The 27831-nt window shown below is 52.0% G+C and overlaps 1 protein-coding gene across 2 annotated transcripts in view; it reads right to left on the bottom strand.

Moving 5' to 3' along the window:
- Positions 1 to 26757, bottom strand: part of DELE1 (DAP3 binding cell death enhancer 1) — a 31489-nt gene extending 4732 nt beyond the window's left edge. Inside the window, exons 1-12 of one of the 2 annotated variants that reach the window (XM_068157627.1) lie at positions 26445 to 26757; positions 26183 to 26294; positions 25864 to 25984; positions 25383 to 25526; positions 18064 to 18119; positions 15893 to 15986; positions 14958 to 15100; positions 13444 to 13602; positions 9962 to 10054; positions 4315 to 4471; positions 3250 to 3511; positions 560 to 1490 (exon numbers count right to left, since the gene is read on the bottom strand). In XM_068157627.1, coding sequence (XP_068013728.1) covers positions 3258 to 3511; positions 4315 to 4471; positions 9962 to 10054; positions 13444 to 13602; positions 14958 to 15100; positions 15893 to 15986; positions 18064 to 18119; positions 25383 to 25526; positions 25864 to 25984; positions 26183 to 26294; positions 26445 to 26551 — 1440 coding nt within the window. In that variant the 5' untranslated portion in view covers positions 26552 to 26757 and the 3' untranslated portion in view covers positions 560 to 1490; positions 3250 to 3257. Of the gene's footprint in view, positions 1 to 559; positions 1491 to 3249; positions 3512 to 4314; positions 4472 to 9961; positions 10055 to 13443; positions 13603 to 14957; positions 15101 to 15892; positions 15987 to 18063; positions 18120 to 25382; positions 25527 to 25863; positions 25985 to 26182; positions 26295 to 26444 lie in introns of those variants that run through there. The other variant, XM_068157617.1, reaches the window with a different exon arrangement.
- Between the last annotated feature and the right edge of the window lie 1074 nt (positions 26758 to 27831).

Genomic DNA, 27831 nt, shown 5'->3' with positions numbered 1-27831 from the left:
GAGCCTGGCTAGGAAAGCAGGGGCCAGGTATCAGTGACAAAGGAAGCACACACAGGTGCTGCAAGCCCTGGGGGTTTGCAGAGCGTGGCAGGAGAACGGTGGCAGAAGCATCTGGAGTGCAGCTGCAGGCTTATGCGGTGCTGCGCGGATGGCAGGCAGGTGCTGGCGAGTGGTGCACAAACAGGAGTCTTCTGCACCACTCTTTGGGCCTTCCAAGCATGATACAACCCCCCCAGAGCAGATCTGGGGTGTGATGGCAAAGTGGCTGTATAGGCAAGAGGTGGCTCAAGCCCTGGGCATGAGGGTAAGCTGTCTCTTCTGCTGCTAGGAGGAGCCTGCCAGCCTCCCCTCGTGACAGCTCAGGGCCACCCCTGCTGGCTCTGCTTCATCACATTTGTGTTAAAAATACTGCCCTGATTTCAGAGATTGCATCAGCTTGGAAAGGGACCCTCAAAGATCATCTTGTCCAACCCAGCAGGGACACCTCCAACTTGGAGCAGGCTGCCCAGGGCCACATCAAGTCTGATCTTGAATGTCTCTAGGGATGGGGCCTCAACCACATTCCTGGGCAACCTGTTCCAGTATTTCAGCACAACTTCCTCCTCATGTCCAACCTCAACCTCCTATACTCCAGTTTGAAACCACTGTCTGTGATTTCTCCAGACATCACAGTTGACAACATGCCTTCCTCCAAAGACAAGCCTTAAGCAACCTGATCTAGTGGGAGGTCTCCCTGCCCATAGCAAGGGGGACTTGGAACTAGATGATCTTTAATGTCCCTTCCAACCCAACCCCTTCTGTGATTCTAGGAATCTGTGCATTTGCTCAGGGTAGGGCTGTTGCCATCAGGTGTCTCTGGGTGAGACTTTTGGCTTTCACTTTACTGTTAAGTTGCTCAACCCAGCAGACATGATCCTGGAGCACCTCAGCAGTGTCCTACCTGTGTTCTTTTTCCACACCCCCCGAGGTGCCAGTGCCCTGCTTTTAGTGTGCGCACACACACACACAAGCCATAGCAGCAAGCCGCTCACACAGCTCATTTAAAACAGAGTACATGAGAGTTATCCTTTTTCTGCTGCTCCTGGGAGCAAATGACAAAAGCAACAGAGTGAGATTTCCCCAGGTAAGACTCTTTAATATCCAAACCATCCACTGTTGCACCTGGAGTCTCCAAAGTGCTTCACAGATGACTCCATCTCTGGTAATAAAGCAGGCCTGATGGGTTTGCCCCAGCCGTGCTGCTACAGAAATATCTTGCTGGGTTTTTGATTGTTGTTCTTTCACAAACAAAAGAGTCTCCTGCACCACAACAATGTCAACAGCCAAACTCTGGCTGGGATGCAGCTGTGCAAAGCAGGCAGGAGGCAGAGCTGTGGCTGGGAGGAGATGCAGCCCTCGGCATCCCAGGAGCACGGAGGGAAGACGAACGCACTGCACCATCTCACCTCTTCCTCTGCCAAGTTACTTTGATCTGCCTGTCAATGGGCAAGCTTTACACAAAAATACATCCTAAGCAGCAGGTTAAAAAAGGAGCCAAATTCCTCTCTCTTGGTTCAGTTTCCTGACTCTTCAAACTGCTTCCCTCCCCTCCCCCCTCCCTCAGCCCTGTCCTGTGCTGACGGCCGGGTAAGCACCTTGTGGATTATCGCAGCATAGGAAATCCACCCGAGGAATTTCCTGCTAATTGTATCCTGCTTGATAAAGGAAATGGACTAAGAAAGCTTGGTCTGGGCAGAAAGAGACCAGACTAGACCAGAAGAACAATCAGATGCGTTGAGCTCCTCCCTTGCTGAATGGGGACCACGGCAAGTTCAGGATGGGGCCACTGCCTTTGTTTTCCAGAGGCTGAGTCTACACAAAGCACCGAGAGCAGTGTGGCTACAGGAAGCCAGAGGGTTTGTACAGATGCCCTTGAACCAGTTTAAACTGGTGTGGACAAATGGCTTTTTCCGGATCCAGCTGCTCCAGGGGAAGAAATTATCCTACCAGCTGCTTGCTGCCTGCCTGCCAGAGGTTACTGCCCACTGGGAGCAGTGAAAAGGAGCTGGCCTCCTTAGCAAGTGGCTACACAACACATTCTGCAGCCAGCCCTGCTCCTTGTGACTCAAAGGGGTGTACCCATGGGAGCAGCTTGCTGCCAGAGCTGAAGGAATCCCACAGAATCATAGACTTGTTTGGGTTGGAAAAGACCTCTAAGATCATCCAGTCCAACCATCAACCCAACCCCACCATTGCTACCAAACCATGGCCCCTGGCGTAATGGCCACAGGGCTCCTGAACACCTCCAGGGATGGGGACTCCACCACTTCCCTGGGCAGCCTGTTCCAATACCTGACCACTCTGGCAGGAAAGAAACTGGGGACCAAAGGACATTGCCAAGAGTGCAGCAAGTCCAAGGACCCACAGTGCTCTTAGGTTAAACTCAATGATCTTAAAGGTCTCTTCCAACCAAATCACTTCCATAATTCTATGATTGTCCTCTGGAAGTAGCAAGACTCATGCACAGGATGGGGACCCTCCTTTCAGAGGTCACCTTCACAGAATTGCAGAATGGTTTGGGTTGGAAGGGACCTCCAAAGCTTGTCCAATCCAACCCCTCTGCAGTCAGCAGGGACATCCTCCACTAGATCAGGTTGCTCAGAGCTTTGTCAAGCATCTCCAGGGATGGGGCAAGCTATCTCTCTGGGCAACCTGTTGCAGTGTTCCCCTACCCTCATGGTGCAGACCTAGTTCCTAACATCCAATCCAAATCTGCTCTAACTTCAAACCATTGCCCCTTGTCCTATCACTGCAGGCCTTTGCAAACAGTCCCTCTGCAGCTTTCTTGTAGCTCTCTTCAGGTACTAGAAAGCTGTTCTAAGGTCTCCCTGGAGCCTTCTCTTCTCCAGGCTGGACAACCCTGGCTCCCTCAGCCTGTCCTGGTAGCAGAGGTGCTCCAGTCCCCTAAAGTTAAGCTAGGGCCACATTATTATTACTAATACAGCAGCACCTGCCCTCTGACTGGGACTCGTGCTGCAGAACTTGTTCCTCAAATCTAACGTCAATCTGTTCTTCTCTAGTTTGAAGCCATTGCCCTTCATCCTGCCACTACAAGCCACAGGAGATACCACAAGGCTCATTCTCAACCCCCCAGTACTTAAAAATGGCTCCTGTTGCATTAAGAGAAAACCTTCTCCTTCCACTCACTGCTAGCCTGCTTCCAGCTCCACAGAGGAAGAGCTGCCTGCCCTTCCTGCCTGTGTCCCTTACCTGTTGCTCTAGAAGCAGCAGTGATGGGGCTCCAAGCGCTGCAGCTCCAGCGGGGCTGTGCTGCTTCCCAGGGCACGGCTCCATCCTGCGGCACCAAGCATCGTGTGGAGTCCATCTGCACTCCAGGAGTGGGGCAGGGTGAGGGCAGATTGTGCTGGCTGGCTGGTGTGCAGACCTGCAGGCACAGGCTTGCTAGCCCAGAAAGAGGGGCTAGAGGAAGAGGCTCTTATTCCAGAAGGGAAAGTGTGCTTTGGTGGTGTGTCTGAAAGGAGAGGAAAGCAAGGTAGTGATCACAGAGTCACAGAATGGCTGGGGTTGGAAAGGATCTTACAGATCATCTTGTTCCAATCCCCCATAAACAGGGACATCTCCTAATAGGCCACCTTGCTCAACCTGCCATTGAACACTTCCAGGTTTGGAGCCTTCACAACTTCTCTGGGCAACCTGTCCTAGTGCTTCACCACCCTCACAGAGAGGAATTTCTTCCTAACGTCTCATCTAAATGGAGCTTCTTCCAGTTTGAAGCCATCACCTCTTGTCCTTTCACTCCATGGACCTAGTCAAAAGTCCCTCCCCAGCTCTTCTATAGCCCCCTTCAGATACTGGAAGGCTGCTCTAAGGTCTCCCTGGAGCCTTCTCTTCTCCAGGCTGAACACCCCCAGCTCCCTCAGCCTGTCCCCATAGGCGAGGTTCCCCAGCCCTCTGATCATCTTCATGGCCTCCTCTGGACCTGCTTTAACAGTTCTATGTCCTTATTGTGTTGGGGGACTCCAGAGCTGAACACAGCACTGCAGGTGGGGTCTCACCAGAGTAGAGTGGGAGAAACCCTTCCCTTCACCTCCTGCTTCTTGATGACACACCATAGCATGGGACCAGTTCCTCCACTTCAGCCTGACTGGTGAGAAGCGGAAAGAACTGAGAAAAGAAAGCGCTCTCTTCAGTAAAGAGGACTTCTTCTTGCCATGGCCCTGTGCTACTTCTCCTCAGACAATCCAAGCCCCCTTTTATGGGGTCCACAGCCCCACAGAGCCCCACACTCCCTCCTTCCTTCCCCACCCCTGGTACCTTCCAGCTCCTCTTCCAGCAGGCGCAGCCGCTGCCGCGCGCTGGGGTTCCCCGCGGCGGCTGACTCCCGGTAGTGTCTCATTGCCTCCGCCAGGTTCTGCTGCACGCCGAGGCCCTGCTCATAGCAAATGCCCACGTGGTACCTGCTCTGGGCATCCTAGCCACGGGAGAAAGCAGAGCCATCAGCCTCACACCAGGGAGACGTGATGACAGCACATGAAAGGGGAACAGCGAGCCTGTAGCACCACCTTTGAAGTTGGTTGATTTGTCCTCGGTCACCTCCTTGCGAGTTTACTCCTCCGTCCCTCAGACCATGTCTGCAGGAATTTCATCTCTTCTCTGAGCATACAGTGAAGCAGAATTGCTTACCACCTGCCTCCAACTCAGAGTCTCAGAATCCCAGCATGGTAGAGGTTGGAAGGAGCCTCTGGAGATCACCCAGTCCAACCCCTCTGCTCCAGCAGGGCACCCACAGCAGCTTGCCCAGCAGCACAATGCCCAGGGGGGGTTGGAAGCTCTCCACACAAGGAGACTCCACAACCTCTCTGGGCAGCCTGCTCCAGGCCTCCAGCACCCTCACACCAAACAACTTTCTCCTCCTGTTCAGATGAAATCTTCTGGGCTGCAGTTTGTGCCCACTGCCCATGGTGCTGTCACTGGGCACCACTGAGAAAGAGTCTGGCCCTATGCCCTTGCCCCCACCCTTTATCTCTTGCTGAGCACTGAGCATTGCTCTTCTCCAGAATAAGTGGTCCAAGGACCCTGCTCCTTCATAGAATGGTTTGGGTTGGAAGAGATCTTAATGATCATCCAGTTCCAACCCCCTGCCATGGGTAGGGACACCTCCCACCAGCCCAGGTTGCTGAAGGCCTCATCCAGCCTGGCCTTGAACACCTGCAGGGAGAAGGCATCCACAATCTCCCTGGGCAACCTGTTCCAGTGTCTCCCCACACTCACGCTAAAGAATTGCTTCCTAATCTTCAGCTTACATCTCCTCTCTTCCAGCTTCAATCAAATCTCTTCCTAGTTAAATTCACTGATTGCCTTCAACATTCAGAGCATTGTCACAGGAACAAAGGAACTGCTGCCTCTGCAGAGTATCCTGATGGATTGTCTAGGGGCTAAGGGGACTTGGGCAGTCTTGACTGCACCCACATACTGCTCACACCCAAACTGAGCACACCCTGTGGACTGCCCTACTTCAGGTCATGCAGAAGTCTCATGGAAACATAACAAATGCCACAGAGATACTTGCTGCCAAGTGTTGGAAGAGTCACCTCAGCAGCATCGTGATGGTCATCAGGCCTTTGACACCACTGCCTGGCTCAGCCACACCTAATTATACTCCAGAAGAAATCTCAGGCAGTGGAAACCAAGCTGTGCAAATCACAGCATGGTTTGGGTGGGAAGGGACTTCCAAAGGTCATCCAGTCCAACATTCCTGCAGTCAGCAGGGACATCTGCAACTAGAGCAGGTTGCTCAGAGCCACAAACAACCTGACCTGGAATGGTTCCAGGGATGGGGCATCTCCTGCCTCTTTGGGCAACCTGGGACAGGATCTCATCATCCTCAGTGTCAAACATTTCTTCCTTCTCTCCACTCTGAATCTCCCTCTTTGAGTTCAAACCATTACCCCTTGTCCTGTCACAGGAGGCCCTGCACAAAAGCCTGTCCTCAGCTTTCTGATCAGCTCTTTAAGCATTGAAAGGCCACCAGAAGGTCTCCCTGGAGCTTTCTCTTCTCCAAGCTGAACAAGCCCAACTCACTCAGCCTGGTCTCACAGCAGAGGGCTTCCAGCCCTGCCAGCATTGCTGTGGCCTCCCCTGGCCCTGCTCCAACAGGTCCCTGTCTGTGCTGAGAACTCCAGAGCTGGCCTCAGCACTGCAGGTGGAGTCTCAGCAGAGCACAGCAGAGGGGCAGAATCCCCTCCCTGCCCCTGCTGCCCATGCTGCTGGGGATGCCAACCCAAACTCCTGATATATTTATGTGCTGGCTGTGCACTTTATCTGAGATCCCATAGGAGGAAAAGGATCTCCCAGAGAGCAAGGAGAAAAAGGGTCTCCCAGAGAGCAAGGAAGCAAGATGATGGTTCTGAATACACTGTAAAGCCCTCCTGGGCTAGCGGTCACACAGACCTTTCCTGGCAAGCAAGCCAGCAACGTGCCTCAGTGCGTGCCTGCCAGAAGCATGATCTAAACAAGGCTTGGCAAAGCCCCAGAAAAGAAGAAAGGAAGTAAAGTAGCAAGTTTTAATGAAGCCATGAGGAAAGAACATATTGCAAGTGTTGCTGCCTGGGGATGTAGCTGGTAGAGGCAAGCGAGGAACTTCACTGAGTGGGTGCTCTGCAAAATGTTGCAAGCCTCCCTTTCTGACAGCAACAAACTTCTTCAGAGAGGAGATAAACATGTTGAAGGATTGGCACTTCAGATGTGACAAGAGACAGGGTTAAGTAAGTATGAAGCACTCCAGTAGCCATCTCGTGGCTGCTGAACACCTCAGAGACAAGAACAGGAGGAGAGCAGATCCCCAAATTAGCATGGCAGGAGCGCCGGCGAGGCGCTCGGAAACGGAGGAGGTCAGGCCTGGTTCCCCCACAACACTTCTCTGTGCCTTCGAGATTCCATGGCTGCGTGGATAAAATGAGGGAGGAGGATAAAAAGTAGTAACCAAAGTAAAAAGCAGCTCTGTGAAGCTTCCTTGTATTTGGAAGAACACTTGTCAGCCCCAGCAGAGAGGGAGAACCCGAGACAGAAGCACTGAACCCATGACTTTTTGTGCCTGTTCTGCCTTTTTGGAGCTGGAGATGAGTAGTGCTGGCTTTGCCTCACCCAGCTCCAGGGTTCTTATGAGGGTAATGGGAAAGGAACACAGAATGGGTTAGGTTGGAAGAGACCTTAAAGACCATCTAGTCCAACTAAATCTACTTGGGGAGGGGAGATTGAGACTGGAGATGAGGAAGAAATTCTTTCCAGTGAGGGTGGGGAGACACTGGCAGAGTTTGCCCAGGAAGGTTTTGGAAGCTTCATCCCTGGAGGCTTTTAAGGCCAGGCTGGATGTAGCTGTGAGCAACCTGCCTTAGTGTGAGGTGTCCCTGCCCACAGCAGGGGGGGTGGAACTGGATGATCCTTGAGGTTCCTTCCAGCCCTAACTATTCTCTGATTCTATGAGAGGGGCAAGGACTTGGGGTGGAGAGGAGCAGGCACTGAGATGGAACTGCAAGGGGTTGAGCAGCCTCCAATGTCCCCCTGTAAATGATGAGTCTGGCTTTGGACCTCCAGAAATCCCTGTGCTTGTCCTGCCCAGGGTCTGCTGAGCACCAGCTCAGACCTGAGTTCATCTGGGCTGTGCTGTCCATTCAAACACAGATAAGGGTATCTCCCAGGGTGGAAGCTTCCAGGAGAAGCAGCAGGAGATCCTCTCCTGGAGTCACATTGGCATTTCAGCCTCCCTGTGTGCCTGGGATGAGCTTCTGACCTGAGTCATGACAAACCAAGGCTTTGAGATTCCTTTTCTCTTGCAAAGCACAGCGGTGGGTCAGCCAGTCTGAGATCTTCAGGAAGCTATCACACACACCTTCTCCAAGCAGGTTTGCCTTTGAACACCAAATAATTCCTCTTGGCATCTGGTATAGGTGATCCTGCTCTGGCAGGGGGGTTGGACTAGATGATCTCTTGAGGTCCCCTTCCAACCCCTAACATTCTGTGATTCTGTGGTCCCATAGTCCCAAAGTAAAGCCAACTGAACAGTTATCATAGAATGGTTTGGGTTGGAAGAGACCTTAAACATCATCTAGTCCAACTCCTGCTCAGTCTGGGATCACCATGAAGGTTTCACACATCCTTTCTCCAATCAGGATTAACTTTGGGCACTGATTAATCTCTCTTGGCACCCCACAGTCCCAAAGTAAACCAGACTAAATGATTATCATTGAATCACAGAATGCTTTGGGCTGGAAGGGACCTTAAAGATCACCTACTCATGGAGCCCTTCCCCTAGCAGAACATCAGGAGTCACAGAATCAACCAGGCTGGAAAAGACCTCGGAGATTATCAAGTCCAAACTGTTACCTAACACCTCCTGACAACTAAACCATGGCTCAAAGTGCCACATCCAATCCCCTCTTGAACACCTCCAGGGATGGGGACTCCACCACCTCCCTGGGCAGCACATTCCAATGGCCAATTGCTCTTTCTGGGAAGAACTTTCTCCTCACCTCCAGCCTAAACTTCCCCTGGCACAGCTTGAGACTGTGTCCTCTTGTTCTGTTGCTGGATGTCTGGGAGAAGAGACCAACCCCCACATGGCTACAACCTCCCTTCAGGTAGTTGTAGAGAGCAATGAGGTCTCCCCTGAGCCTCCTTTTCTCCAGGCTAAACAATCCCAGCTCCCTCATCCCAGAGAGCTTATGCAGGAGCCTGCCACCAGAGCCCAGGCTGTGGTAACTCTGCTGTCAGTGTCCACTGGGAAGCAGAGATGGGAGAGATGATTGGGTTCTGGGAATTGGCATGGTTATGATCAAAACATGGAGGGTAGAGGGCCTGCAGAAGGACCTGGACAGGCTGGATCAATAGGTTGTTGCACTTGGGTCACAGCAATCCCATGCAACACTAAAGGCTTGGGGCAGTGGCTGGAAAGTTCCTGGTGGAAAAAAACCTGGGGGGGAGTTGGCTGACAGCTGGTTGAAGGTGAGCCAGGGTATGCCCAGGTGGCCAAGAAAGCCACCAGCATTCTGACCTGTACCAGCAATAGTGTGGCCAGCAGGACCATGGCAGGGATTGTCCCCTTGTACTCAGCACTGATGAGCCTACATCTTAAATCCTGGGTACAGTTTTGGGCCTCTCACTCTGAGAAGGACATTGAGGTGCTGATGCTTGTCCAGAGTAGGGCAACAAAGCTGGTGAAGGGTCTGGAGAACAGGGCTGGGGAGGAGCAGCTGAGGGAACTGGGGTTGTTCAGCCTAGAGACAAGCAGGCTGAGAGGAGATCTCACTGCTCTCTACAACCCCCTGAAAGGAGGCTGGAGTGAGGTGGGGGTTGGGCTCTTCTCCCAAGTAACAAGTGACAGGATCAGAGGAAATGGTCTCACAGTTACACCAAGGGAGGTTTAGGCTGGACATTAAGAAAAATTTCTTCCCCAAAAGGTCTGTCAAGCCCTGGAACAGGCTGCCCTGGGCAGTAGTTGAATCACCATAGCTGAAGGGGTTTCAAAGCCACAGAGAAGTGACACTGAGGGACATTGGTAGTATTGTGTTAAGGGTTGGTACTGATGGTCTGAAAGGTCTTTTCCAGACTAAACTCTATGATTCCAAGTTCTCAAAATGACTGAGCAGTGAAAGAGGTTATCTGAAGAGGGTGTGGATGCTCCACAAAAGGAAACCTGCCAAATTGTGCTTGATGAATACAAGCACTGGTGGTGCAAGAACCACCCCAAGCCAACAGGGCTGTTCCTCCCTTCGTGCTCTGTGGGCTCAGCACTCCAAAGCCTCCTTCGTCTCCAAGATTTACCACGGCTCCACTCTGCCCTATGAGATTTTGCTCTCCAGTCCTGGCACTAGCTGCCATTTCCAAGAGGCCCTGAAACCTGGCACCTGTAACTTGCAATGATCCCAAGCTGAGAGCAATCAGAAGTTGCAAAGGGCTTACTTACGCCGCTTTTGGCCGCCAGCAGCAGGTACTTCAGACCTCTCTCTTCCTTAGGTTGCAGGCCCCTCAGGTAGAAGACTCCAAGATAAGCCTGTGCCTGCAACAAAACCACACAACACACATCAGTCAGCATCTTGCCTCTTCAGAACTTTAGGTTTTCAGCAAGTTGTTTGAATGCCACAGTTACTGTGACAAGATGTGTGCCCAGCACCCTGCTTGCTGCAGAGCCTCTCGAGGGAAGGTGGAATTCAGAGCTTGCATTGGGTGGGAAGGGACCTTAAAGGTCACCTTGTCCAAACACCTGCAGTCAGCAAGGACACCTCCAACTACATCAAGCTGCACAGGGCCACATTAAGTCTGACCTTGCACCAGAACAAGAGGACACAGTCTCAAGCTGCACCAGGGGAAGTTTAGACTTGAGGTGAGGAGATATTTCTTCCCAGAGAGAGTTGTTAGCCATTGACATGTGCTGCCCAGGGAGGTGGTGAAGTCACCATCCCTGGAGGTGTTCTAAAAAGGCTTGGATGTGGCACTTGGTGCCATGGTTTAGTAGTCATGAAGTCTCGGGTGACAGGTTGGACTTGATGATCTTTGAGGTCTTTTCCAACCTTATTGATTCTATGATCCCTGGGCAACCTGTTCCAGTGTCTCACCACCCTCACTGTGCAGAACTTCCTCCTGATGACCAACCTAAATCTGCCCTGCTCCAGTTTCAAACCATTGCCCCTCGTCCTATCATCACAAGCTCTTCTCAGCAGTCCCTCCCCAGCCTTCCTGTAGGCCCAAGTAAAAATCCTTCTGAGGTGGCAAACACAAAAAAGATGACATTTGATCTGCAGAACTCCGCTGTGTGCAGTGAACATCACCACACTCACGGCACACAAGGCCCAGAATATCCTTTCAAACTGTACTGTGGAAAGCCAGAGCAAGGCTCCTACTCGTGAGCTGTCCATAAGACAGAGCAGATGTACTTCCTGGAACAGTGTGCTCCAAGAGGGACTGCCAGAACGAGGAGATGGCACATGCCTCAGTGCATCTCCTGAGGAGTGGGAAAGGAGGGCAAGGTACACAGATCCTTGTGGATGAATCATCTTGAAAACTCCCAGACACAATATGAGGATCTGTTCTAAATTCAAGCGTCTCAAGGAAGCTCTTCCACTCAAAGCAACCTGTACTCATGCAATTAAGAGGAGATGACACACAGAATCAGAGAATCCTTTTTGGTTGGGAAAGGCCTTTAAGATTTTCAACTCCAACCATTCTCTAACGCTACCAAGGCTGGTGCTAAACCATGTTCCTCAGCACCACATCTCTGCCTTGTTTATACCCCATCAGGGATGGGGATTCAACCACTTACAACAGCAACCTGTTCCAGGGCTTGACAACCCTTTTTGGGGAAGAAATCCTCATGTTCAACCTAAACCTTCCCTGGGACAACTTGAGGCCATTTCCTGTGGTCCTGTCACTTGTTCTCTGGGAGAAGATGCAAACACTCATATGGCTTCAATCTCCTTTCAGGCAGTGGTAGAAAGCCTCCTTTCCTCCAGAATAAACAACCCCAGTTCCCTCAGCTGCTCCTCACCAGCCCTGTTCTCTAGACCCTTCACCAGCTTCATTGCCTTTCTCTGGACATGCTCCAGCAGCAAAATGTCTTTCTTGCAGTGAAGGCCACAAAACTGAACCCAGTACTCAAGGTGTGGCCTCACCAGTGGGACACAGTGGGACAATCACTTCCCTGGTCCTGCTGGCAGAGGCCAGGATGCTGTTGGTCTTCTTGGCCAGCTTGGAAAAGTGCAGGTCAGCTTTCCTAAACCAATGGTCCAATCTATGCATCTAATCCAAGAACCATATGAAAAAGTCCAGCACAGACCCAACAGACCCAAAGCTGCTGACCCAGGCCTGTCAGCCTGACCTCAGTGCCAGGCAAGATCATGGAACAGGTCATCTTGAGTGCAATCACACAGCACTTACAGGATGGCCAAGGGATCAGGCCCAGCCAGCATGGATTTAGGAAGGGCAGGTCCTGCCTGACCAACTTGATCTCCTTCTTTGATCAGGTGACTGCCTGGTGGATGTGGGGCAGGCTATGGATGTAGTCTACCTGGACTTCAGCAAGGCCTTTGACACCATCCCCCACAGCAAACTCCTGGCCAAGCTGTCAGCCCATGGCTTGGACAGGAGCACTCTGTGCTGGGTCAGGAACTGGCTGGAGGCTGAGCCCAGAGAGTGGTGGTGAATGGTGCCACATCCAGCTGGCAGCCAGGCACCAGTGGTGTGCCCCAGGGAGCAGTGCTGGGCCCTGTGCTCTTTAACATCTTCATTGATGATCTGGATGAGGGTATTGAGTCCATCAACAGTAAATTTGCAGATGATACCAAGCTGGGGGCAGGAGTTGATCTGCTGGAGGGTAGAGAGGCTCTGCAGAGGGACCTCGACAGGCTGGACAGATGGGCAGAGTCCAAGGGCAGGAGATTGAACACATCCAAGTGCCAGGTTCTGCACATTGGCCACAACAACCCCATGCAGTGCTACAGGCTGGGGTCAGAGTGGCCGGAGAGTGGCCAGGCAGAGAGGGACCTGGGGGTGCTGGTTGATGGTAGGCTGAACATGAGCCTGCAGTGTGCCCAGGCAGCCAAGAGGGCCAATGGCATCCTGGCCTGCATCAGGAACAGTGTGGCCAGCAGGAGCAGGGAGCTCATTCTGCCCCTGTACACTGCACTGGTTAGGCCACACCTCGAGTCCTGTGTCCAGTTCTGGGCCCCTCAGTTTAGGAAGGAGGTTGACTTGCTGGAATGAGTCCAGAGAAGGGCAACGAAGTTGGTGAGGGGTTTGGAACCCAAGCCCTATGAGGAGAGGCTGAGGGAGCTGGGGTTGCTTAGCCTGGAGAAAAGGAGACTCAAGGGTGACCTTATTGCTGTCTACAACTACCTGAAGGGAGGTTGTAGACAGGCAGAGGTTGGTCTCTTCTCCCAGGCAACCAGTACCACAGCAAGAGGACACAGTCTCAGACTGCACCAGGGGAGGTTCAGGCTGCAGGTTAGGAGGAAGTTTTACACAGAGAGAGTGATTGCCCATTGGAATGGGCTGCCTGGGGATGTGGTGGAGTCACCCTCTTTAGAGGTGTTCAGGAGGAGGCTTGACAGGGTGCTTGGTTGCATGGGTTAGTTGGTTGGGTGGTGTTGGATGATAGTTTGGATGTGATGATCTTGAAGGTCTCTTCCAACCTGGTCTGGTCTGGTCTGGTCTGGTCTGGTCTGGTCTGGTCTATTCTATTCTATTCTATTCTATTCTATTCTATTCTATTCTATTCTATTCTACCTAGCTGCCTCCCACATGCAGCCAGGGCTGTCTCCTACACACTGCCAGGAACATACAAAAGAAGCATTTTCCCTCCAGTCCCACAGACTCTGCTTTTGAAGATGTCTTCAAATCCTTTAGCCTCTGCTGGGTCTCTTTCCTATGAGCTCCCATGCTGTGGTCACTAACCTCTGTGATGCCAGCCACTGCTGCTTGCTCCAGGAAGGTCACTGCCTGCTGGTGCCTGTGCCAGCTGTTTGCAGGTGCGTGGCACAGGAGGTACCTGGCGTAGCGGTACTGTGCCATGGGGTGCCGGCTGCTGGCTGCGTGCCAGTAATACAAAGCTGCCTGGAGAAAGAGAAACAGCCCTGTGTGACCTGGGTACCATGTGTCCTCAAATAGCACCTGACTCCCCTCTGCCCAGGACAAGCTTAGCCTCTCTGTCTAATCTGTCAAAAGCTGCACAAGCTTACCCTGGCAGCTGTCCCACACTTCCCTGTAGCCTGGTTTGGGTGGGGAGGGACCTTTAAAGGTCACGTCTAGTCCAACCCCCCTGCAGTCAGCACAGACACCTGCAACGGGAGCACATTGCTCAGAGGACCAAATAACCTGACCTGGAATGGTTGTGGGGATGGGGCATCTCCCACCTCGCTGGGCAAGCTGGGACTGTGTTTCACCAACCTCAGTGTCAAACATTTCTTCCTTCTCTCCACTCTGAGTCTCCCTCTTTTAGTTCAATCACTCCTCGTCCCATTGCAGCAGGCCCTGCTCAAAAGTCTGTCCCCAGCTTTCTGATCAACTCCTTGAAGCAAAGGCCACCAGAAGGTCTCCCTGGAGCTTTCTCTTCTCCAAGCTGAACACCCCAAACTCTCTCAGCCTGGCCTCACAGCAGAGGGCTTCCAGCCCTGCCAGCATTGCTGTGGCCTCCCCTGGCCCTGCTCCAACAGGTCCCTGTCTGTGCTGAGAACTCCAGAGCTGCCCCAGCACTGCAGGTGGAGTCTCAGCAGAGCACAGCAGAGGGGCAGAATCCCCTCCCTGCCCCTGCTGCCCACACTTGCTGGAGATCAGCCTAGGGCTGGGCTGGCAGTGCTAGGTGCTGGTAATGTGAGACTGTTGAGGTGAGACAACGGACTGTGACTACCCTGGAGCCCTCCAACCCCTCTGCCTTCTCGACTCCAAGCTGCCCATGATGAAGGGGGTGGCACTGGGCCAACAATAGCAAAGCTGACTCTGTGCCAGCAGGGATCTGCACAACTGCTGGAAACAAGCTGCCTTTGCAGATCTCTCCAGCTCCAGAAGATGCTGGCTGCAGCCAGCCTGCACTAGGTGGCAGCTCTAGTTAAGGTACCTGCAGTGGAGGGCTGGAGATGTAAAGCAGCCCTGGGATGTGCAGGGGTGTTTTAAATACAGCAACATGACAGTTTTCTCCTCACACTCTCCTGGGTGCTAGCAGCACAGCCCGTGGACCTATGAGGAGACCTGAGAAGCTATGAGAAAGGGGATTTCAGGAGCACATCTCTGAAGGGATCGGTGACACTGAAGCCAGCACTGCACAGCTCCACTTTATATCGTTTCCAGCACTTTCTAATGAGCCTTCACAGAGTGCCACACCCATGCAAAGGGAGAAAAAACACCTGGGCACCCCACAAAGACCACTCTGCTGCTCTGTGCCCCACACAACCAGCCCTACACGCCATGGATACCTTTTCCAAGTCTTTTTCTGTGCCTCTGCCATGCTCATAGCACAGACCCACATTGAACTGGGCTTTGCTGTAGCCTCGATCTGCTGCCAGCTTGAAGCAGGTGTAGGCTATCCCATGGTGGCCTGCTCTCATGCTTTCAATCCCTGAGAAGAAACCAGGGTAAAGACAGGGGAAAAAGAATGCAGCCTACAATGCAGCAACAGCCTCCAACAGCTACTGAGCTTCGCTTTTCTTTCTTTCTAGCCTATGCCAAGCGCTCTGGTTCCACCTCCAGCTGGCTCACCAACCCTCAAAACCACAGGCCCAAAGTTTCCACGGGAGCAATGGCCCCACTGAGCTTTAGGGCTTTTTCTGGCCTCCCTGCAAAGGAGGCTGATGGCCTCGCACAGCGTATGGCTTGCACAGAAGTGCCATGCTTTCTCAGTGCTGCAACTAGTGGTGTATATAGGGCAAGGACTCTTTTTTTTTTTTCCCTCTTAGATCATCACATCTTCCTTCAGCTCTTCTCAGAGCTGCAACTCTGCAATTCCTTTTTCAGCTTGCCAGGAAGAGTGAGAGCTCAGATAATGAGAAAGGATACGAGGATACGACAGCTCGTGGTGCAAAAAAAAAGACAGAGATGGCTTCACTTCCAACTGCTAGGTGTCAGGAGGAGAGTGCAGGCTCCAACCAAGCCTGGGTTTAAATATGCTGATATAAATCAGGTGGCAGAATGGGACAGGGGGCAATAAATCTTTCAAAGCACGACTGAAATGGGCTTGGAAGGAGGCCTCAGCTTGAGTCTGTGACACCTCCGCCTTCACGCAAGACCTGCACCAATTTGGAGGGCCTCAAAAAAAACCCCAAACCACCCCACAAGCCAACACAAAAACCCAGCCAAAACAACAAAGAGAAACGTGTGGTTTAAAGACAAAACAAATCCAAGTCCATATTACCAAGGATGTTGAGTGCAATGGAAATGTCAATCCGGAAAATCTGCTGCAATTGGAAAGCAGCTTCCTCCAGACGCCCTCGCTGAGCTGGGTCACCCTGAGGAGTTAAAGAAGAAAGCTGTTAAGACAGCAGGAAAAAAAACCACACATCCAAGAGTCTTTCTTGGAAACTGAGCAGCCAGACAGATTGCTACTGTACTATAGTTATCTAGAGGGTGATGTCATCTGGTGTCATGTGTCCTATCTTAAGAGAGTCAGCTCGTTAGGGAGGCTGCACGACACTGCTCACCTCCCCTGCAGCCAGGCGGCTTGGTGTAGCTTCTCAGACATCAGCAGGCCCTTCCTGACACCAAATACCTGACACCACTCATGACTCCCCCCTTCTAAAGTGCCATCAGCCTTTGTTCCCCCTCCTGCATGACGCCAGCAGCACAAACAGCCTCTGCCAAAGCAGCTCTGACATTTGTGCAGCACTCTGCAGCACTCCAGCTGAGCCCACCCTGCCAGCTTACTGCACACTGCTCAGAGCCTGCACACCATAGACAAGCTCTTTTCTTTCTCAGTAATGAACAGGATTTTTGACTTCACCACAGCTCCAGGAGGTGGGTGGAAGAGGATTAGCCTGGCCTGCAGCTTTGGTTTCCCGGCCTGACTTCCAAACGCAGTGCCATCGAGTGGCAGCAGCACACACTGCACAGGGGCTGAGGCACCTCTGCAGCTCGGGGACCTCACCCAGCAAAAATCCTCCTTGTCACCCAATAGCTTTACTGCTCAGGCAGCACTCAGAGCTGCTCACAAGAGGACAAGACATGGACCAGCTCCCTTCCTCTGCCCAGAGCCTCCTGACACTATGAATGAGCTACAGACCCTCCCTACAGCCCTGCACAGGAATGGGGAGCTCAGTGCTCACCCCCCCAGCAGATCAAGCTTTCTGGTGGGGGAGCAGAGGACACCGCCATTGCACTCTGCGAAGCACTGAATTTACCTCTGCTCCCTTCACAGTGTCCTTGAGCAATTGCTCAGCTGACTGATGTTTAAAATAGGGAATTGTCTGCACCCAAGACTGATTTGCAAGGAATTAGCAGGTTTAATCACAAGAGGAACAATAATATCATTGACACCCTTGTGATTCTCAAGCTGATGCGCCCTCTTCAAGCCCCAAGCCTCTTCCTCTCTCTAACAGACAAGAGGCAGTCCTGATTTGCAGCTTCAGGAGTGACACCACCTTCTCCAGTCATGGGCTGTCTGGTGAAAACCAAAATAGCAACAGCACGTAATCACCTAGTGAGAAATTGCATCAAAATGCAAACACACAAGAACAGAGTGGTGCTGCTGGAAAAGGTTGAGGGGTTTTGTTTGATTTGGTTCCCCCCCCCCCCCATTTTCTTTCAGTACTTCTCTACCAGCACTCCTGTTTACACAGACACCTTGAATGGTGGAGGTGCCAGTCTGCTGTTCCTGGACCTTTGGTGTGTTAAAAGCAGAAGGCATCACATCACAGCTTGCTTTCTCATAGAATCCCATTGCAGTGTGGGTTGGAGGGACCTTTGGGGCTCATCCAGTACAACCCCCCTGCTAAAGCAGGGCACCCACAGCACAATGCCCAGCAGCACAATGCCCAGGGGGCGCTGAAAGCTCTCCACACAAGAAGACTCCACAACCTCCCTGGGCAGCCTGCTCCAGGCCTCCAGCACCCTCACATGAAACAACTTCCTCCTCCTCTTCAGGTGGAACCTCCTGGCTTCAAGTTTGGCCCACTGCCCCTTGTCCTGTCCCTGGGCACCACTGATAAGGGTCTGACTCCAGCCTCTTGCCCCCCACCCTTTATCTCTTGCTAGGCATTGCTCAGCTCCCCTCTGGGGCTGCTCTTCTCCAGGCTCATCAACCCTCCAGGGCTCTTAGCCTTTGGTCCTCACAGAGATGCTCCAGGCCCCTCAGCACCTTTGTAGCCTCCACTGGCCCCTCCCCACTAGGGCAGAGCAGAAGAAGAGAAGAACCTCCCTTTATCTCCTGGTTTTGGACCTGGAGGTTCTCCTGGCTTCCAGCTGCACGGGACAGACTCCAGCCTCACATACAAGTGGATTGCTCAGGCTGTGCTTGGGGTCACCCTGAGATACCTTCTTGTAGGGAAGGGGTCCTAGGTGCAGAGAGAGGATGTGACAATGAAAGCATACCTTGGCACTGGGGTGAACTGGGCCCAGGCTGGAGCTCTCAGGTACTTGGAACTCCCCTACAATACAAAGCAAAGAACATGAGGAGCAGGGTAAAGCAATGTTGCACCTTTGCCTCTTCCTCCTCTTCCGATCCCCTCTATTCCGCAGCTTTTTCCTAGAGGATTGATCGCCCACTCAGTCAGGGACTTGAAGAACAGAAGGAACACCAAGCAATCTGCCCTTTCTATCAAAAGCAACCAAATGCTTGTGAACACAGCCCTGTAATCCACAGCTGGCTAACACACCTCCTCCAGACAGGCCCCCAGACTTGATTTGAAGACACCAAAAGGTAGAGAATCTCCTGCTCCCTCTGAAAAGCTTGTTCCAGCAGCTTGTAATCGCTGCTTTAAACCTCTGGGCTTCATTTCAAATTAAAATACATCTGGTTTCTGCTCCCAGGCTCTGGCTCTTCTAGGCTTTTCTTCTTCTTCACTAAAAAACCCTATTCTCCTTTTCAAGGTCCTGAGAGGACTAATCAACCTCTCTTGATTCTTACCGGTGATTCTAAACAGACTGTACTGTTCTTGGCTTTCAGCTCAAGCACTTTTCTGCCCCAGCTGATTAATTTTATGTCTTTTTTTTTGCCACTCTTCTTCAATTTTCAACATTGTCATTGAAGTGGTGACCCCTCTCACCAGTGTCACAGGGAAGGTGAAATTGCCTCCTTGTTCAAATTCCTAACAGCTTAAGTTGGCACGTGTCAGAACTCTGCTCCAATCCCCACTGCCCGGGGCACCACACCGAGATCTCACACTTAGGTGCCTGCTCCTCTAGCTCCTTTTCTAGGTGATTTCTTTCTTTCTGCCTCTTCCCAGGGCTGATCAGACAGGCTGCTCTGGCTGCATTCTCTGCAGGCTGAGGTTATCACCCCAATGTGCCCTGCCTGCTCCTGGCTGCCCTCTTAGATACGATAGCACAACCATCTGCTCAGCCACTATCCCACCACTTTCAATCAGAATTATCTAACAAAAACATCTACTGCAGAAGCTAAGCCACCCTGCTCTTAACAGCACTGTGCTAGAGGTGATTACACAGGCATTTACACCAGCTAGTCTAAGAGGATGGTGACCTCTAGCAAAGAGGACAAGCAGGCCAGGGCTGACTGAGGCCAATTATTTTTAACCTCTATCACCACCAGCAGCTGGATCCCTCTGAGCACCTAACACCAGGTGCTGACGTCTGGATCACTTCAAGGCAGTGCTGCTAACAGCAGAAGTAGCTGTGCCCTCCCTGTGTCTCTCCATCCTCCTTCTCAAGCTGTAAAGCAGGGAGCTAAAACAAATTAAATATCACAGAATCAGAGAACCATAGAATGGCAGGGGCTGGAAGGGACCTCTGGAGAGCATCAAGTCCAACCCCCCTGCCAAAGCAGGGTCACCGAGGACAGGTGGGGACACCAGAACCAACCACAGTATTCCAGGTGGGGTCTCACAAGAGCAAAGGGAAAGAATCTCCTCTCTACCTGCCAGCCACACTCCTCTTGATGCAGCCCATCAGGAGTCTTTTATCTGCAAAGCCCCACTCACCCAAGGAGCAGGATCACTGTGGCAAACGTGATTCCTACTCATCACTCCACCCAAGGTAATGTAAGCTGGGAGCTCAGTAGCTATGCTTCATGTTTGTTTGTGGAGCAGGCACAGAATGATCTGATCTTTCTCACTGGAAGACTCTATCTCTTAGTCCAAACCCTTCTGGTTGTTGTGAGCCTTGACAAGCTGCTGTGTGTGCCCTGCTTTAGCAGGGGGTTGGATTGGGTGGTCTCCAGAGGTCCCTTCCAACCCCACCTTGCTGGGATTGCAGGAAATTCATAGGCACTGGGCTTTGAACAAGCTGATCACTACACTGTACACACACAGACCCACACCATATTGTTCTTTAGGTTGTACATTCAAGGCACACAAAAGCTGGGAATGCCATGGCTGGAATTTTTGTGTCTAACTTTATTTCTCCTTCTCCAAACACCATGTAACAGGACTATCCATCCTTTCTTCTTCCGTGCAACCCAGCAGCTCTCAGTGCACCAGATGCCCAGTGCTCACATATTCAGCAGCTAATAATTGCTTTGTACTTCCCCACTGTTCATCCTGTGCTAATCATCTTGCTCAGAGCTACCTCCAAAGGAGGAATTAATAACCTTCCCATGGACAGCCAAGATCTGCCCATCCCAAAACATCCAAACGCTTCCCAAGAACGAATTCACCACAAGAGCTGGACAAAATCCAGGCTTTCTGCCTCATGGAAAATGTTAGTGTTTCCAATTGGTTTCATTGTGCTTTGAAATGAAAACACACTTTGGAAATGTCTGTAATCTCCAAATTGAAATAACGAATTTTACACTTCTGCCAGGGGTAAAATACAACTCCCCAGGGCAGCATTCAGCTGCTGTAACACTGAGGCTGGCTGTAATCACTTCCTCCTCCTTCACTACGTGCCTTTACCTTCCAGAGGCAAAGAAAAAAAGCCAACCCAACAGCCAAACCTTTGAGTGAGGCCAGAATTGCATGAAGGAAAGGAAAAAAGATGTGATCATACAGCTGAGGACTTGATGATAATAATATCCACAGCTCTATTTAAGGCAACTCTTAAATGACTTTCTTCAAGTTTTCTCTTTAAACACCCCAAAAGTAATAGATTCTATCACAGTGTGTGATGCTGTAACTGGGAAGGCTCATCTGCAGCATTGGGATGTTTGGATCCATCACAAAGATCTTTGCCACTCGAGGTAATGAAGTAGCTGACAGCGGTAGCAGATTGTCACTGTACGTGCGGATCAGCACAAGCAAGGCTGGGAGTCAGCTGAAACACTGAAATAAAGGCTGAGGATGTGGAATTCTCTCCAGAAGGGCTTTTGCCATCACTGGCAACAGAAGACTGGAGAACTGAAGGTACATTTTGCTTCACTCTGAGCCCTGGAGGTCTGTTCTCTAATGGCAAAGCTTTGCAACCAGATTCCCCTGCATCCTCTGCCAGACGTTTGTCCTTCCCTTCCTTCTGCTCGCCCCAGCTTCTTGCTGCAGTTGGATTTAACCAGCCTCATTCTTTTTCAGCAGCTAAACAGCAGGAAAAAAAATCCCTCAACCTTAGGCAGCTTTGTCTATAGAAAGCAAAACAGAGTCTGAGAGAAAAGCACCAGCCAAGGCTCACTTTCAAACTTCCCATGAAAAGCTTTCCAGGCGTTCTCACATTACAGAACTAAGCATTTCTTTTAAGACTCTTGAGGGGAAATGACTGAATCTCTTCACCCTGCCTTTCCTCAGCAAATTCCCCCCACATGGATGCACAGCCTAATGTGAGAATGCAACCTGAGGACTTATGTACTGAGCACAATCCAATTATTCCTGACATATATTGCCTCTGACAACTGACAGTTGTGGATGTTTGGGCAGAGAGGGTAAGGAAGAGGGATTATAGAGTCAGGCTTTTCCTGGCACAACTTGCCAGCAATCAGCTGTTCTGTGATCTTCTGAGCAGGAGGTTTTGGCTGGACCAATTAAGACCAATCTGAATGTGCAATTTTACCTAATCACTTCTTGGAATCCATTTCTACTTCTGGCCTGTAGCAATGAGTTCCACAACTTACCTCTGCCCTGGCTGAACCACTACTGTTTCCTGCCTTTTTGCTACCTGATCATTTCTGTGCTGCCTCTTAACATGTCTATTCTGACAAATACTCATGAGTTTAGGGAATGGTTTGGGTTGGAAGGGACCTTAAAAATCTTCCAGTTCCAACCCCCATGCCACGGTCAGGGACACCTCCCACCCCTCCAGGTTGCTCAAGGTCTCATCCACTCTGGCCTTGAACACCTCTAGGGAGGGGACATCCACATCCTCCTTGGGCAATCTGTTCCAGTGTCTCCCCATTATCACTGCCAAGAATTTAATTTCCATCTCCAGTCTCAAGCTCCCCTCTTCCAGCTCAAAGCCATTGTCCCTCACCCTGTCATTCCCAGCCCTTGTCACAAGTCCCTCCCCAGCTCTCTTGTAGCCCCTTCAGGTACTGGAAGGCTGCTCTAAGCTCTCCCTGGAGCCTTCCCCACAGGGGAGGCTCTCCAGCCCTCTGATCATCTTTGTGGCCTCCTCTGGACCAGCTCCAACAGTTCTATGTCCCCCTTATGCTGCCCCCCCCCCAACTGGACTGCAGGTGGTGCTGCAGGTGGGGGTCTCATCAAAGCAGAATAGAGGGGCAGAATCACAATCCTCATCCTGCTGGTCACACCGCTTTGGATGCAGCCCAGGACACTTAGTTTCACAAAGCACTAGCACACCCTCTGCCACTTCTTTATGAACCTGAAGAGGCAGTCTCTGTGTAATTGTCTCCTTGTCAGCCTTTTTTGGTTGCTGTTTTTAAGTCAGTGTCTTTTCCTCAAGTGTTTGAGACGTGGCCTCACCAGACTTCCACAAACCTATGACACTGCCTTGTCCTCAGTTCCTTCCTTTCCAATAATTAACATTTAATTGGCCTCACTGCTGCTGAGCACTGACTTAACCTTATCAAAACTATATCCACAGTGACTTTAAATGCTCCCTCTGCAGTATAATTAATGTGACACTCCTCATTCTGTGTATTTACAGCTGCACTCCCCTGCCTATGCTCATTTAACCTACCTTGGGATTACCACCCTGGTTTTAGCTCCTGTGCAATCTTTTGCTGTGACTTTCAGATTTGACTGTCCTGAATAATTCTCTACCATTTGCTGCTTCTGTCACTTCACTTGTCACCTTTTTTTCCCATATCACTGCTGACTGTGCCTAACAGAACATGTTTCAACAAAGGACTTGCAGAATTCACCAGTAACAGCTTTCCATGTGAGAATTACTTACTGTACTTGAAGGGGTTACTAGCCCAAGAGCAGCCCCTCTTTTCCCTCACATCAGTTTTGTTTCTCCAGGTCCTTCAGGCTCTAGCTGACAGATTTTCAGAAAGCAAAGTGCTGGCTAATCTTGCTCCACATTCCTGTTGTCTTCTCCAAAGGACTCTTATTAAATCTACAGGTCTCTTCAATCTCTGCAATGGAGCAAGTTGGCCTAAATCCTTAGAAGCCCTTTGATGTTTTGACATAGCAGAGTCACCCAGGTATCATATATATCATAGAATGGTAAGTTGGAAGGGACCTCTGGAGATCCTTGAGTCCAAACCACCTAGGGCAGGTCACACAGGAAAGCATCCATATGGGTCTTGAAAGTCTCCAGAGAAGGAGACTCTACAACCTCTCTGGGCAGCCTGCTCCAGGGCTCCATCACCCTCACCACAAAGAAGTTTCTCTCCACTTTGAGGTGGAACCTCCTGGGTTCCAGCTTATACCTGATGAACCCTGTCCTATCACTGGGCACCACCAAAAGGAGACTGGCACCTTCATCCTGACCATCATGAATCCAACACCTCTATTCTTTAACACAGTTTCTACCACTGCAGAAGTACCTTTTTAGCAGTTCTGTGCCTCAAACAACCCTCCTGCCTTTTTAAAAGCCAGGGTCCAACCTGTCATCCTTCAGGTCACAGAACAGATTGAAGCACCGGATTACAGATCCTCATTAGAGGCTCAGTGGTTTCATTGCTTCTGAAGAACATCTGAACAACAAAGAGCACTTGGCCTTGGTGACTTGTCACTGTTCAATTTATCAGTTTGCCTAAAAGCTCTTCCTGTTGGCTCTCAGTAGGAAACTGTGTGTCAGACACAGACACGCGGTCACCCCTGAACTTCAGCTGTGCCAACTGAAGGCATCACTGTCTCCACTTACTCCCCACCACTTCTCCCAGAAGTCCATGTCCAGTAACCTACCAGGGAAGCTTTGTGTCTGAGTGCTTCTTAATATGCTCCAGGCAAAACCAGATGGGGCTAATTGGCTGTTTAGGTAAATTAACCTGGCTGTTTTCCTGGAGCTAATTAGGAGACATGGAAACAAAATGCTCCATTTGCCAAGTGATGGGACTGATAACCTCTGGCAGGAGGTGGCTTTGGTATGCAGTGATGGGCAGTAGCTTAAGTCAGCACTGTAGAAAGCCAAAAATCTGGAAGCAAAGAATGTGGAACTCCTCTGACCTTTTCTGCAACACCTTACATTATCTAGCCACCATCTACAGACTGGCTTTTGTATGTGCCAGGGTCTCACCACCCTCAGGGGGAACAACTTCTTCCTAACATCCAATCTGAATCTACCCATTTCTAGTTTTGCTCCATGCACCCCAGTCCTATCACACCCTGACACCCTAAAAAGCCCTTCCCCAGCTTTCTTGTAGCCCCCTTCAGATACTGGAAGGCCACAAGAAGGTCTCCTCAGAGACTTCTCTTCTCCAGGATGAGCAACCCCACCTCTCTCAGTCTGTCTCCAGAGCAGAGCAGCTCCAACCCTCTGATCATCTTTACGGCCCTTCTTTGGTCATGTTCCAGCACCTCCAGATCCTTCTTGTAATAGGGGCTCCAGAACTGGATACACTGGAACAGGCTGCCCAAGGAGGTGGTGGAAGCCTCATCCCTGGAGGTTTCTAAGGCCAGGCTGGGTGTGTTTGTGAGCAACCTGATGTAGTGTGAGGTGTCTCTGCCCATGGCAGAGGGGTTGGAACTGAGTGATCCTTGAGGTCCCTTCCAACTCTGACAATTCTGTGATCCTATGCTGTCTCTTCTTCTACCTGCTCCAGCAGGTTTCCTGCTTCTAACAACTTTCCTGAAGCCATTATTAGTGCTTATATACCTTCTAAGTAGTTCTGTTGTAGGCCTTACCTGATCTTCCTTGATAGGACTTTATCATTGAGGACATGCTTTCTTGGATAAGACTTCCTTTTTTTTTTTTCCCTGCAGTGTATCTTCCTATTTTTAGAAAACTCATTTTAATAAGAATGTCTTTGATACCTCCTGCCACTGTCTTTATCAACAGCATCAGCACTCGTCAGTGCATCCTCAGCTTCCAGCAAGAAAAGAAGTCCTTTAGTTTCACACCATGTACACAAACTGCTCTTATTTGCCTGAAGCCTTTTGACTGTAAACATCTGTCCACAATGAAAGAACAGAAACTGGATGCTGTAATCAGGTTGCTAAAGCAGCCCAGTATTGCCAGAGCCAATGTCACCTGCAGTTACAGCACAGGCTCCTGCCTGCCTGCAGGAGCTTTTTTCCTCCTGTCTCTGGACTCTCAATTCACCTCTCTGAAGTTCTTGTCTTCTGACTCTAACCTCCCTCCTCAAGTGTCAATAAATGGCTACACATTTCTTGGCTACTAGCTTTGCCTTGAGGAAATGTAGACTCAGAAGTCCTCCTGGCACAAGTATTGCACATTGCACATACCTGCCTCTGCCCAGGGCTGGCTGTTTCCTTGCCCTGAGGGGATGCCTGAGGATGAATTCTCTGGTAGGACCTCTGGGCTTGCTTTCTGCTGGAGGTGGGACCCCAGCTGTGCACTGGGACAGCTGGTTGAGGCCTCAGTCACCACTGGAATAGAGAGTGAAAACCAGTTCTCATTAGCTGTGCAGTGTCTGCTTTAGAAGACAACACTGGGCTGTGTAGCTACCCAGCCACAAAGCTAAGCAGGAAGAAAGTTCAGGGGGTCCAGGAGAGAAAATGAAGCTAAGGGCATGCAGGATGCCAAGTGGGATTGCACCAAATCCCTAAGAAACAAATGAGCTTCCCCTGACAGTTACCAGCCCTCGACCTCCCCAGACAGCTTGGAAGCTGGTTGTCAGCTTCTCGTTAATGTATCAGGAGGCTGCAACTCTGACCAACAGCCTGGCCCTCCCACAATCCTTTCTCACAAGCCAGAGCTGCTAACCTGTCTGCTGAGAGGGCAGTGAAGAAAGCCAGAGAGCCCTGTGCTCCCTCCTGGTGTCGGGTAGCGATCTCAACCAGGAGATCTGTCTGACCAGCTGCAGCAGCAGTGCACCGAGTGCTCCCTGACGAAAAGAAAGCACAAATTAAGGAAAAGATCCCTGCTCTCTCCCTGTGTTCCGTTTCCATGTAGCAGCTTGTCCACAGGTCCATTTCAGGGAGCTTTCTCTCCCAACAGGTCCCACTGCTCCCGTTCCCTTTCCCACCCCCAAGTCCACATCCCTCCCAGCCGGGACCACGCGGCCCTGCTCGCTGCTGCTCACCCAGGTGACCGCCTCCAGCACGGTGCAGCGGGGCACCAGGCCGGGCAGGGGCTGCTGCCTTCTTCCTCTCCCCGAGCCATCCCGGGACCGTCCATCCTGGCTACCGGGCACTCTAAAACGACCAGAAAACACCGTGAGGCCAGAACCTGGCCTTCAGACACCCTCCCACCACCACCTCGCCGCGCTCCGAGGGCCGGCACCCACCCCGCTCTGGCTGCGGCCAGCTCACGGCCTCCCACCCGCCAGGCCGGGCCGTACTCACCGCTCGGGGCTGGGGCCGCGGTCGGCGGCAGGGCCGGCGGCGCAGGCGGGGCGGGCGGGGGGCGGCCAGCAGCGGCCCAGGCCGCGGCCCAGCAGCAGCCGCCACATCCCACCCGCGGCGCCACAGAGCGGGCGCGTTGCCCAGCGACGGCGGCCTAGGCCATAGAGAGGAGGCGGCGGTAGAGGGGATCCGCCGGTCGCGGCCGGCCTCCCGCGGGGCAGCGGCTGCGATCCGCAGCCCGGGCGATGGGGAGAGCGGAGCCCGCGCGGGCAAGGCGCCGAGGAACAGCTTCGGGCGGCCTTAGCCCAGCGGGCGGTTAAGACCAGAGAGGCGCCGGACCATAGAGAGGAGCTAGAGCGGTGCCCGGCCCGCCCCCGGCGCAGCGCGGGAACGGCGCAGCGGGCGCGGCGTCCCGGGACGGGCCGCGCTAGGAGCCGCAGGGGCTGGGAGGGGGGCGCTCTGTAGGCCCCGGTGCTGCTGGGTGAGAGGCAGGGACGGTCCCTGGAGGCCCGAGCCTCCTCCTGTGGGTGTCTTTAGGAAGGGCTCCCTGCATCCCCCCGCGGCTCCGGGAGAGAAATCTCTCTTTGGGAAGCATGAGCAGACTGTTCAACACTGAGCTTTCCGTGAGGGGTCCCTGAGCCCTGGGGTGAGGACTTGCAACAGCATAACAGTCGGGTTTGGGTTAGAAGGGACCTTTCAGCTTCACCTGGTCCAACCCCACTGCAGGCAGCAGCAGCATCTGCAACTGGAGCAGGCTGCTCAGAGCACTGAACAATCACCTGGGATGGTTCCAGGGATGGGGCAGCTACCACCTCTCTGGGCAGCTTGGAGCTGTGGTTCACCACCTTCACAATAAAGAGTTTCTTCATTCCCTCCAGTCTAAATCTCCCTCTTTTAGTTTAAACCCTTCTCCCCATGTCCCATCACAAAAGCCCTGCTCAAATGCCTGTCCTCAGTTTTCTTCTCAACCCCTTTAAGCACCAGGAAGCCACCAGAAGGTCTTCCTGGAGCCTTCTATTATCCAGGCTGAGCACCCCCAACTCATATCAGAGGGCTTTCAGCATTGTTGTGGCCTCCTCTGGCCTTGCTCCAGCAGGTCCCTGTCTGTGCTGTACTGAGGACCCCAGAGCTGCCCCAGCACTGCAGAGGAGGTCTCAGCAGAGCACAGCAGAGGGGCAGAATCCCCTCCCTGCCCCTGCTGCCCACACTGCCGGGGATCAGCCTAGGACAGGCTGGCTCTGGGCTGGCAGTGCTCAGTGCCAGCTCCTGTCCAGCTTTGCACTCCCCAGCACCCTCAATTCCTTCTCCACAGGGCTGCTCCCCAGCCCTTCATCCCCCAGCCTGGACTGATGCTGGGGATTGCCCTGACCCATGTGCAGGACCTTGC

The sequence above is a fragment of the Melanerpes formicivorus genome, unplaced genomic scaffold (assembly GCF_026170545.1).
Source record: "Melanerpes formicivorus ecotype bairdi unplaced genomic scaffold, bMelFor1.0.p_v2 SCAF_2, whole genome shotgun sequence".
Taxonomy (NCBI): domain Eukaryota; kingdom Metazoa; phylum Chordata; class Aves; order Piciformes; family Picidae; genus Melanerpes; species Melanerpes formicivorus.
This window is presented reverse-complemented; position numbering and strand designations above follow the sequence as displayed.